Genomic DNA, 12,175 nt, shown 5'->3' with positions numbered 1-12,175 from the left:
GCAATCAGGCAGTTCTTCTGTTCACATGTTCATGTGTTACCTTTAATCACATGTGTGATGTACAATTCATGTCAATCTCTCTCTATCTATAGAAGAGATTGACACACACACACACACACACACACACACATATATATATATATAAAGGCACATGCAAATGATGGATGGATGGATGGATGGATGGATAGATATTTTATTGTCAATTCACTCCATGTTTTGAACATACAGATGAAATGAAATAGTGTTTATCGTGCTGTAAAACTGAAATTAAAAATTAAAAATGAACAGAATAACATGAAATAACAATTCAAATAAGGGCTAAAAAGGGGGTAAAATAAGGTGCCAGACATGAATGTGCATATAGTGCAATACAATGAAGTGAGGTTGGTTGACAGAATAACAGTCAATAATACAGAAATTTCCCTCTATGTGCAAATTTCAAGGGTTTTGTGGAGTGCAAAAAAGTTAAGGAATAATGGAATAATGGAATTAGTACATCAGTGAATGGACAATTGAAATGTATTGTGTGTATAATGTTATAACCCCGCACTGTGAAAGAATGGTTTAATATTTTTAAATGATTTTAAATAGGCCAGAGTTTAGGCGGAATATGCAGCGCGTGTTGTATATGAAAATGCAGATTATGACCGCATTTGCTTTTCCTGCCGTTGCCTTTCAGACAGAAACAATCTGTGCAACCAATTGTTTGCATCCTTCCAACAACAGGAAACCAATATCAGCCAATACATTTCCCTCTCCGAATGCCACTGTGGGCTCTGGCTGCTTTAAGCGACAAAGGGAGAGAGAGAAAAAAAAAAAACTTGATCGACAATGGCTTGAGCTCAACATTGTTCTCTCTGGGTGCAGCCAGCATCCGTTGCGAGGATATATTTTTCCCACTGAGATTATCGCAAGCGTGCTACTATGGATGTTCTTTCGAGCGAGCGTCGGGCGGATTGGCCCACATGATCGAGAGCATTTATATAAAAGGTGGTCTGCATTTTAAGAAATTGATTCTTGGGAGATGCACTATTATTGCAAACATGTTGACTGTCCGCGCAGTTTCTTATCTGAAAGAGACATTAATGCTAATAGGCTGTAGGGTCCAAATTTAGCTGTTCACGCTTGAAATCTCTCATGTGGTGGAACAAAAAAAAGGCTCACAACAGACAACAGAAGCACCAGTTTTATATCCCTCTTTGCAAAACAGTTTTCAGATCAAGCCTTCATTATTAAAATGCTCCTCTTAGCATGCAGCACATCTATCCAAGCCAATGGGGCAGTAATGCTGCACCCGATTGGTCAAATATAAAATCTCCTCGTTCACTTTGTGTATATTACTATTTGAGTGATAATCATGCAGACTCTCAAATAGTCTCATTCACATCAAGGCCAGAGTTTGGAAAACGTCAACGATAGAACATCTCAAATGAGTGACTCAATGCAAACAGGTGAGCTCACAAATCTCTGGACGTGATCCACAAAGCACATATGAAGAAACCCAAGGTTAGAGTTCTGGCAGAATGTAAATTGGGTTTTATTATGTGCTTTTATAACTCTCACAGAGCATATAGTGCATTTATGGAGACGTTATTTATTCTGCTCGTAAATGAAACGGCCCTCTGTGGATTTTCTTATCTCTGGTTCTGTCTCCCACAGTCTCATCGGGTGGCCAACCTCACCACGCTGGAAATGGGCACCATGGGAGTGCAGGAGTAATGAGGGAGAGGAGGGCAGTCGGTGACCCCTATTGGTCTTATTCAGGTAAGCTTGCGTCTGCTTTCTGAACTGGGCTGTATCGCCCAGTAGGAAGGTCTGTTTATAAGAAATGGAAATTGATGAATTGATTGGGCTCACTTTCTTTTATAAGTTGAATAAAAAGAGTTGAAGAAAGGCTATTTCTTTCTCTTGGTCAGGTTCCTTTCTTCCCCTTATCCAGAAGAGGATGGCAGCATCCTCCTTTCGATTGCGCCCCCAGTCCGTGCATTCTTGGAAAATCACCGCATTACCCATATTGGGTTGTGGGTAATGCGGTGATTTTCCCCGAGATTGTGAATACCATTGTTTCACACTCAGGTAGTTTGTGCTGAAGTCTATTTTCAGTGGTTATTATGGCTCAGATCGACTTGGCTCTGGAGAAAATAGATTTTACCACAGCTACTCGGCGCCATACCTTTTAATGTATTTGATTTTGAAATGACACCTGGCATGGCGCTGAATTGCACAAGCATGAGGAGTTCACAGATGATTTTCCATGAGTGTCAGTTTAAAAAAAACCAGCATAACCTGTGTTTTATATCTATACATAATCTGCAATCAATACAGCAATATAGCGTGTTTAACTGTGGCTTAGCCTGGTTTTATCAGGCTGTTGTTGTTTTTCCTCTATTAGACTTAAACTGGACAGATGGGTTGTTTGTGTGTCTGCTCGGTGGAAAAACTAAGGGAATAAAAAGGTCATGTGCTAGTAGATGGATGATAAAATATATCTGTGCAAAACATTCCATATTCCTATCAAACATCGTATTGAAGTGCAGCTTAGGCTATCATTTGTTAAAAAAAAAGAGCTACATTTTGCGTAAATTCAATATTGGGGCTGTTAAAAGGGGGGGAGTCCTTTTGTTGACAATGTTACACTTTGTAAAATGTTTAGTCATGTATGCAGCAGACCGGGAAATGTGTTATTTGGCCGGCCAGCGTTTTGATAAACACACATCAGTATTCTCCCCCAGGTCTGCCGTGCATCGTGCTATACACTGGTGCTCCAGTGCAAACACAGCCTTTGGTTGGATGTCGAGCAGCTCTGTGGGAAATGGGGGTTATATGCTTTAATGGAGGGCACCTCATTCGAAGAGCTCAGAAAGTGAGGAGCAGTCAGAAAAATTATATTTATCGGCTGTAGGGTCAAAAAAATGTCTCCTTTCGGTTTCTTTGCCCTGGGTCTGAATCTTAGTGCTAAAGACTATCATACAGTTGAATTATTTCTCCCCAAAAATACATGAATATATGTATTCTATCACGTCTACCTCCTGTTTATGTGGCCTGTGTTTATGCCTGTAGTCTTGTTGTGCCTGCGTGTCATTCTCATTTCGATGATGACTGGTAATTTATCCTAATGTTCAGAAACGGAAAGGAAAGGCATCCAAAACATTGACAAGAGCCGGGTCAGAGAACCGGCCGACGGTGTGATTTTTGGACCGTGCTGAACAGTAATTCCTATCTTTGAGGACAGCTGGCTGATTGTGCTGAGAAAAAGGGAAGCATTGAGGTTTCGCAGAATCTCCTTTGCTTTGGAAAAGTAATTAGTGGCTAAAGCTGTGAATGGGGGACAGACAAGCGTGCCTTCGCAGCTAAATGGTTATTAAGGGCATTTGCTCTGCACAAGTGAGCGTAGAGAAAATGCATCTTAGGACTCGTCTGAAGCCACAAAATGGACCTCAGCTGGGTGCACTGGATGCATGCGGAGGGCACAATGTCCAGGCAAACGTATCAACCGCTGGTTTGCACATGCTTTCCACACCCTTCATTGTGTCTGCAGAGCTATTTGAAGAATGCGGAACGACATGAGCCTCAGAACGCAGCAGAAACTAGGCGGAATCACAGTTTTCTTGAAACATTGCCTTTGTTTTGAGTGGATATGTTAGTGGCGCGGGGACTTATCGGAAGCAAACCACCGTAGCTGTCACGTTGGTCAGGGTATATTCACCCTCTCGCAGAGGGGCGCGGCATCCAACCAGAACTCTCCTGCTGCTTGGACGCGTCACCTCCGCGTGCACTTTGCTGATGAAGGTAATTGCGAGCAGCCTGAAAAACCCAGCTCAGAAATTTGATTAAAAGTTATTTAAGGCATGCTGTGTGGGGGGTCAGGTGGGTGGGAGGGAGGGAGCGGGGGGTTGGCTGTAGGTGTAGACATCTTTCATAAGAGGGATGATATCATGCTCCCTATAAGACTCCCACAGGAGCAGGGCTATGCATCATATTCCTCTTTTTATATCACTGCAGGTTTTCACATCTTCTCCGCCGTTTGGCCGCGTTGGCCAGCGTAGGCAGCAGTTTGCTTTTGATAATCTTTTTGTGCTAGTTTAATTACTGCACAACGGTTGGCGTACCTGAATTTGCATTTGCAGAGGCGTTATCCTCTATCCCCCCCCCTTTAACATTGTGCAGAAGGAGGAAAAACAAACCAAAAATGTACACAAAGGCTTGTGATTGTGGAACGAGATAGATTATTGACCTGAATATGGTCTCGTATAGTGCATATAGATTTTTATTTTCAAAGTATGCGGCTGAACAAACCATTTCTTTATGTCCTCCAAACCCGCCGTGACGACGGAGCAATTACCATGAAGGATTCGTTGCGGCTGCAGCCACTGTGTGTTGTGCGATTTGGCTTACAAAATGAAATAAAAGTGTGTGCTATTTGAGAAACTCTCGGCTAAAGAAATAGAAAATAAACAGCACGGCTAATAAGGGGCCACTTTTAGTCACGTTTCCCCCCACATTTGCAAGTTGTTGTGAGCTTGACACGCGACTGTCTGTTTTCTTCCAGCGGCCATGGATGTTTGGATGGGAGCCAGCGTGGCGAGCTGCTGCAGCCACCAAAAGAGCCTGTGATTGTCTGATATGCGTGGATTATATTTCCCCACAGCCTGTCTGTTTTATCCCACTTCACAGACATTGGCCATGATCATTAGCAATCTTTCCACTCATGTCCCACATAATGAAGTGAATGAAGTGTCATTTTCAATCAATTGCTATGTTGATCCAACTTAATTAGTACTTAGGAGGATATAAAACAAGATTAGGCGACTCCGTGTTCCTGATTGCCAAGGCTGATTTTATGGTTTTGAACTAACTCTGACTTCTACCATCGCCGCACGCACCGTTTGCGTGGATGCATATTGGAGCTGCTTATTAATGTTTTAATCTTTCGATTAGGCTGTAAAGTGTAACGATCAGGGTCTGCCTTTATTATAAACACCTCGGTTTTTTCGGCGCCCTTCGAGCGACCCGTTTAAACAAGCACCACAGATTTTCCCAACGCGGCGTTCGGGTTTGGTGCCGTCTCAACACTTAAACAAGCCACACGATCGCAGCGATAGTGAAGGGGCTGTGGGCCCTCTGTTTGTGGCAGTTTGAGAAGTCTGGAGGGAATAAAGCAATATCATGTTGTCATGGAGCCCGGTGAAAGGAGCGCTACCTCCTGGAGGTGATGAATCCAAAGGAGGACCGATCCCAGCGGACCTGAATGTGCGAGAGGCACTTGACTTTACCACTAAGCTCTCCAGGTATAAGACTGCAGAGGTTGAGCTGTACATGCCCGGTATCCATGTTAATAATCCTTAGGGACAGAAATACCAGCCAGGTGTGACGCTGGTTTTGCTAGAGCCCTTTCAAGATGACGATGTTTGCAATAATCTAAGTTCATTTCTGATTGATGGTTAAACTGAACCCGTTTGCGTTCGCCACCTTTTTACTCCGATATCTGATTATATGTGGCACGACTGTGTGCCACACATGTCGGTTGAAGCAAGAATGCACCTCTTTAGACTTGTGTTTTACACCCTTTCTTCGGTGACGTGGTTGTCAAACCCCTGTGGGATTTTTTTTAAACTTTATTTCGCTTAACCTGCAACATTCCTACACTGGTTCCTGTAGCCACGAGGCATTCTGGACATGATTAATTTCCTCCACCTGGGAGAACAGGCAGAGATTCATCTGTCTTTACCTCTCTGCATTTGTAGTCAGAGTCATTCTCCGCGATGATGGAAGCCTAACACAACATCATCTATATTCCTCCAGTCTTGCTGACGCGTTGTATCAACCTGTAGTCGTACTCTCGCTGCACTCATTTTCCGAGAAAATGCGAGGCACGGGAAGACTAATTATTAAAAATGAATTCTTGTCTTGGCCCAAACTGACTCATTATTCACCTTGGTTATTGCTAACAGTTTGGATCAGCTTTTGTGTGCCAGAATTGGTCCATTTGTCTCTGTCGGGGGTGGGCCCTTGACAGATGTGCCAATATGACTGCCGAAGTTCTGCACCGGGTGAGAAGCATCTTAATTCTCCATGATGCATCACACTGGCAGCAACCAATTTAGCAGAATTGAGTTCCAAATCATCTGGCTTCGCTCTGCTTCTGACAATCTGTTTCCTTTCTGCAGGTGAAGCAAGCGCATAAAGGACGGGAACAATTAGCAAATGTGACGCCCACAGCTTCATAATCTAGTTTGTGTTAAAGTTGATCATTTGTATAGTCATAGTGGTACTTTTTTAACAACCAGATTCACAGTTTGGTGCCAGCAAAGACGCACAAACCCTTCGGCACATTGCACAGCAGCTATTAATAAATGCTGCCAAATTTTCTGCTTTCCCTGATTAAAGCAGGCTGATGCATTGCATCGACAGGTTTGTTGTGCAGACCTAATTAACTTGATTTCAGGTGTCGCATGGTGCTGTTGTGCCTTGTGGCAGCATATTAGGCTTATTTTATGGCTCAGTTCAAACATAATGGATGTGGACATGTGTGGCCTGCTGGGATTGCAATGTTGAGGAAGTGCGAGATTGCCAGCCTACAGGTTTTCTCCCTAATGTGGTTATGCTGATGAACTGGAATGAGCTAGCTCGCAGCTCAGCAAATTTTTAAACATATAATCATGATGACTTACTCGGTAATGAGTACATTATCCACCCCAGAGGTCAGGAGTTAGCTGTAAGGGGCAAGACTGTAATGGTGTCATAATGGTTGGAGGATACGCCGTGCTCTGCATGAAATATGAGGCGGCGTTTGACAATCACACGTTCAAATGCTCGGAGGTATGTTGGCATAGAAACTCCTGCAAAAGCACTGAGCCGGTGTTAAGAAGCAAAGGATGGCATTTTAGTACTGCATCACTTCCACACGGCTGGAGCTTTCAGGCTTCATGCACTGAATCTTCTTTCCTCCTGTGATACTATCTTTTCAGCTGACTGAATGGTAACTATCGATTCCCTGCCGGATCCTAAATTATAAGGACACCTTCTGTGTAAACACAGAGCCGTTGTTGTCCCTGCTTAGCTCGCAGCGCATCCGCTACAGCACAAAGGTAATAGCTGCAGAAGGGTTGAGCTGACTTCAGAGAGGGCAGCCCCTGCAAGAGGTTCAAGCGGCGTTTTTCTACCCTGTGATTTTTATTTTTTTATTTTTTTGGGTTAATGGCACCCGTGGGTGGGTGTTTTCATAAAAAGGCAAAAATACAGAATTATGCAGATTTTTTTTAATGCTAGATCCACCATCTTTCCTCTCACCCACACATACTCCTGGATAGCTTCAATTAGGACTGGTGTGGACAGTTCATCAAACATGGACAACCTGTTGGGTGAAGTTTCTCCAAACCCAGCTTTGTTAATTTAGGGCGAAGCTGCTCCGTCTTTTCACAGGCGATTGCATGATTACCCAAGCCCTTCGTGTTTTTCCTTGTCGAGTCTCATAATTCGTTTGAGTAGGAGTCCACATACCTTCGAGGGGTAATAAATAATGTATCAATATTGTGAGATTATTGGGATGGAATAATATCAGCTCTTATTTGCTTTTGTAGTTCTGCCAAGCTGAAAACCAAACTTGCAGTGCAGCGGCGGATATATTTGACTCATTATTTTTACCCTCTTTATGTCCTCTTGAAACATAGACCAGGACTTTCTTGTTTTATGTTATCTTTAAAAAAAAATCTGTAGCTCGGACCATCAGATATAAACTTTGAACTGCGGGGGCTTGAGGGCAGGTTTGTAGCCTGCACATCAATGCCTGTGCAATTTCATGTCATTAGTTCATATTTCACTTAGCTGACATTTGCAGTGAACCGAACAGATTTCTCAGAGTAAATGTAAAGAAAGCGCTGACAGCGCACATCTAAAGCCATTTTTTTTTTCATTAAAGTATATGATGTGATGCCCCTCTCTATGATAGCTCGCTGTTTATTCTGGTTGCTCAGTTTCACCGGCTGCTATTTGTAGACAACATAAACTGGATTACAAGTGGAATTAAAAATATTCACCTGCTGTGTTTATAGCCTCACAGTCATCTATGGTGTGTTCCACTGTGATTTGGGGTTAAATTGGCGGTCTGGGGCTGTGCAAACTATATTAATTGCTTATTTTCTCTCATCACTTTTTATTTTCAGACCACTGTTTTCCAGTCAGCCTCCGCTGTATCATTTACCAAGACGCTTACCGGTGTATGTACCGCGTCCCTCCCCATGAAGCTGCAGAATACAAGTGCATGATGTCCACAGATAGGCAGCAGACAGATGGGTCTCTCTTTGTAGAGGGAAGCTCTCCCAGAAAGCCAGTGTATAATCATCTGTCAAAGCAAAATGTCTGTTTAGTTTAGGTCAAAGTGCAAAGCTGCAGAACTTACAAGATGAGAATTTGGCTCCAGCCGATGCTCACCTCTGCCAAGCAGGTTATGTTATGATGGCCTCTAGCTGTCTTAGTCTGTTGCCAACAAACTACATCTCACTAATGGCTGGGCCCACTTGGACTTTTCTCCCTGTGTTTACATGCACGGTTTAATCAGACCGCTCTCCTTGTCCTAGAATGCAAGGGTGCGATTGATTTATTGACTGATGTAGAGCATGTCCAGCCCTGCTACAATAGGTGGCGATAACCCCCCTTTACAGCTACCTCTTGGGGGTTATTTTTCCAGTTATGTCACAGACCAAACAATTGACAAACATCACTCGACTTGATCTCTCTTTGGACTTCATATTGATAGATCCAGCCGAACGGCTGCCGTGTGACAGTCCATCACCTGAAATCATCCGCGGAGGTTTTATTTCCTTTAGTTGTCTTGAGGCGACGGCGCGCGCCTAGCCAAATAACCTCTAGTCAATTTCCTAGTACCAAAGAAAATGGAGTCGCTGCATAAAATGACTGTAATTATTAAATGGCAAATGCAATCACGTCAATTTAACGGTGTGCGGGCGGTAAAAAAAGAAATGACAGCAGCCAAATAAATTTAAGTATATCGAGCTGTCTTTAATAACAAACCTGGCAGTGTGATCAGCCGCCTGGCTCACAGATGGCGGGGCGATAGTTCAAATCAAATCTTGGCTGTTGGTTTGGATGGAGGCGCTCCATCAGTGGGGACAACAGTAGCACTTCTGGGTCACCGGCTACAGCATCACTGGAGATTTAGAGAAAAACATAGTAGAAGGTTGTTGTTTGGTCACATGATTTAAACCGTTGGAATCGCTGGTCTTTGCTGGGTTTTAGATTCACACTCCTGTACACCGCCCCATCATACCACGCCCTGTTCTTCACCCCGAGGAGAGCAAAATGCTGTTTCTGCATCAAGTCCACCTTGAGTGGCCTTGCCTTGAGCCTGGAGTCATCAGCTGTTTTCACACAGTACAGAATAATAAGGCAATTAAAAGGTGGTAATGTTAATGGCACTGTTCAATTCATAAAATTACTGTAGTTAAAATGTTCAGCAGTTGAATTAAAGTAGGACTGGAGCCGTTCTTCCCTTTAAACTGTGAGAGAAAAGTGTGATTTACGAAACTTCCCTAACACAGTTAGTCGACAAAACAGTGAGGTGCGCCGCGCAGTCGCCAGCGGCCCCTGTGAAAAGTCAATGAGAAGCGCTGAAAGCAAGAGAACCGAGCATCATCCGAGTAATCTACCCCCACCCACCCCCCGCTGTCCATCAAAAGGCCCTGCTGGAGAGCATTCCAGAGAATGCCATTCAGGATTAATTATCCGGAGGGCATTCAGCCCTCCGTCAAATGCTAATGTCCCACTTCTGCCGGCGCGTGCTAGGCAGAGGAACACACAAAGGAAGACAGTCTGTGATATTACATCCTTCAAATTAATTCACTCGTCATGATGTTACCTGCCATGTTTAATGTGGGCCTGTCTTTGCCTTCCCTTTAGTGAAACCTTACTGAACACCAGCTGCATTTTCTCTGAAATATAATACAGATGGGATGGGGGGGGGGGGGGGGTTGCATGAGAAAAAAAGTCTCTTTTTGTTTAAAAATAGAGCTGATTTACAATTTGTCCATCTTGAAACCGACTGTCATTGACAGCACGCTCCCCCAGGGCTATGCATTTATTTTGTGCAAATCTGTTGAAGAGTTTGGCATAAAGTGATTAATATGGTTCCTTTAATGACACTAGAAGTGTGTCCTGTTTATCTCATTGTTTTATCAAGGCTGAGTGGTCATCTTAACAAACAAAACAAGCCTAAACCAAAGTATAATCTAAATCAACATTTCCCGTATCACTTCATCTCCATTTGAGCAAAAAACTGCAGACATGCTGGTGACTTAAAACTTCATTGGTGTTTAAGTAAGATCTAGTCGAGTGGAGGTTCCAAGAGCAAAGGAAGAGATAATTAATGATCCAATTTGCATAATGAAGAAAAAAAAGAAGCAGAAGGCTCAGAAAGAGGTGATGCTGGGAATGAGATAAGGTGCCCTCTGAAAAGACGCATGACAATAGGAACAGATGGAAATAGTGATGTGACAAATTGAAGTTCTATTTTTGCTTGGGTGGTTATGCTCCAGAAAACTCTACCGAGGATGTGTTATTTTGCTCTTCATCCTCACGTTACTTCACGTCTTCACGTCTTTGTCGTGCCTCTCTGACCCCTATATCATTCGACTACCGTGATGCTTTCAGATGTTGAAGCGTTCCTCACAAAGGCCGCTGAAGGACACGTCTGAGAACTTGGCTTCTGGTTTGTGACTCCCACTGTTTGCTCATATGAAGCCGTTGCCCTTAGACAAGGCAGACTAATGAAGCATCACTAATCACAATTTCATCTCTCAGCTCTTCTGAGGAGGTCTGCTTTCTGCTCGGCAGTGTGCCAACGTCTTTCTCCCCTAATGCATCGTATCAGTGTGCACGGCTACACCAACAAGGCGGAAACAAAGAGGGAGTGGGGGGGGGAATAACTTTTAAATGTGCAGAAATCATTTGTAATTGTCATAAATTAATCATGAAATGAAGAAGGAACGTGATGTTAAGGAAGATGAAATAAACGTCTTTTTGGATGATGGTTGCGATGAAGCAAAATCAAATGGCCCCACCAGAGATTCCTTTGTTTTGTTTTGTTTTGTTTTTTATTGCGTATCAGCCATTAAAGCGATGCAACGTTTTATTACATCATCATAACCATGCAATCACGCACGCTCTATTGCGTAATTAGATGTTTAAATATAGCCTACAGCTTAAAAACAACTATTGCCAGTCTAACTCTCATGGAAATCAACCATTTCAAATGCAGCTTTACACGTCTAGTTGCCTGAATTAGTTTAAGGAGCTGTTGGGCTCCTTTTGTTGCCATCTTTTAATACAGAAAATGCACAAAAGTCCTGGCAGGAGGAAGTTTTGGATCTACTCCTGGTGAACTGCTTAAACAGAAGCACTGTTCTGCTCATGCACTCGGATCTAAATGCTCATGTCACACCCAGTTCTCTTTGCTTTGAAAAGCCTTTTTCTTCCCGAGGTAAGCTTTGTTGACATCGATGCAGGGGGAAAAAAATCCTATAGTCTGCGGCTGTTTGATCTGACGAAGCAGGGGTCCACCAGCCGCCTCTCCAGTCACCTTCCTCGCAGCAGCTGCAATGTGAAGCAGAACAAACAGGACCCGAACCCGTGTTGTCTTCTCCCGAACGCTGCGTAAGTTTAAGGGCGCAGAGGCGTTAAATCTGGAGGGATTCTAGTGGGCTGCGATTATGAAGCCCGTGCTGTGCGCAGGTCCACGATACTTAACGCAGAAACTACTTTGGCACCGTTAAAGTTGGACTTTTGTCGAGGCCTGCGGAGCGTTTGTGCACACGTTGGCCCATTGAAACGGAAGCTGTAAAGTTTTAAATTGTACAGGAAGCTCTTCCTCATGAATGTATTTCTGTCCCTCCTTTTTTTTTCCACACAAGGTCCTAAAGATTATTTTTACAGACTAGGGGATGTTGTACTTCTGCAGCGGCCAACACCCAAGAACAGGAAGCCAACGTTTCTATGAAAGCCCACAAGATAGAAGCCGATAGGGCCGAGGGAAAACAATAATTTGGCCGGGGCTTGTTCTGGTGGCCAATTAGACCCCGATGCCTCTATGATTTACCACTTCCTCTACCTGCTTTTATGTGTTTGGGGCTGCTGTGTTCAACACAATGACCTCTGATTAAAG

At 43.6% G+C, this 12,175-nt stretch overlaps 1 protein-coding gene across 1 annotated transcript in view; it reads left to right on the top strand.

The window, feature by feature from the left end:
• The window catches only part of LOC101067632 (receptor-type tyrosine-protein phosphatase gamma-like), a 68,702-nt gene that overhangs the window by 13,727 nt on the left and 42,800 nt on the right, over positions 1-12,175 (top strand). Inside the window, exon 2 of the mRNA XM_011613921.2 lies at positions 1,660-1,764. Within this exon, the coding sequence (XP_011612223.1) occupies positions 1,660-1,764 (105 nt within the window). The remainder of the gene's footprint in view (positions 1-1,659; positions 1,765-12,175) is intronic.

This window comes from Takifugu rubripes, chromosome 19, assembly GCF_901000725.2.
Source record: "Takifugu rubripes chromosome 19, fTakRub1.2, whole genome shotgun sequence".
Lineage (NCBI taxonomy): Eukaryota > Metazoa > Chordata > Actinopteri > Tetraodontiformes > Tetraodontidae > Takifugu > Takifugu rubripes.
Note: the sequence above shows the minus strand (reverse complement) of the source record. Positions and strands in the feature narration are given on the sequence as shown.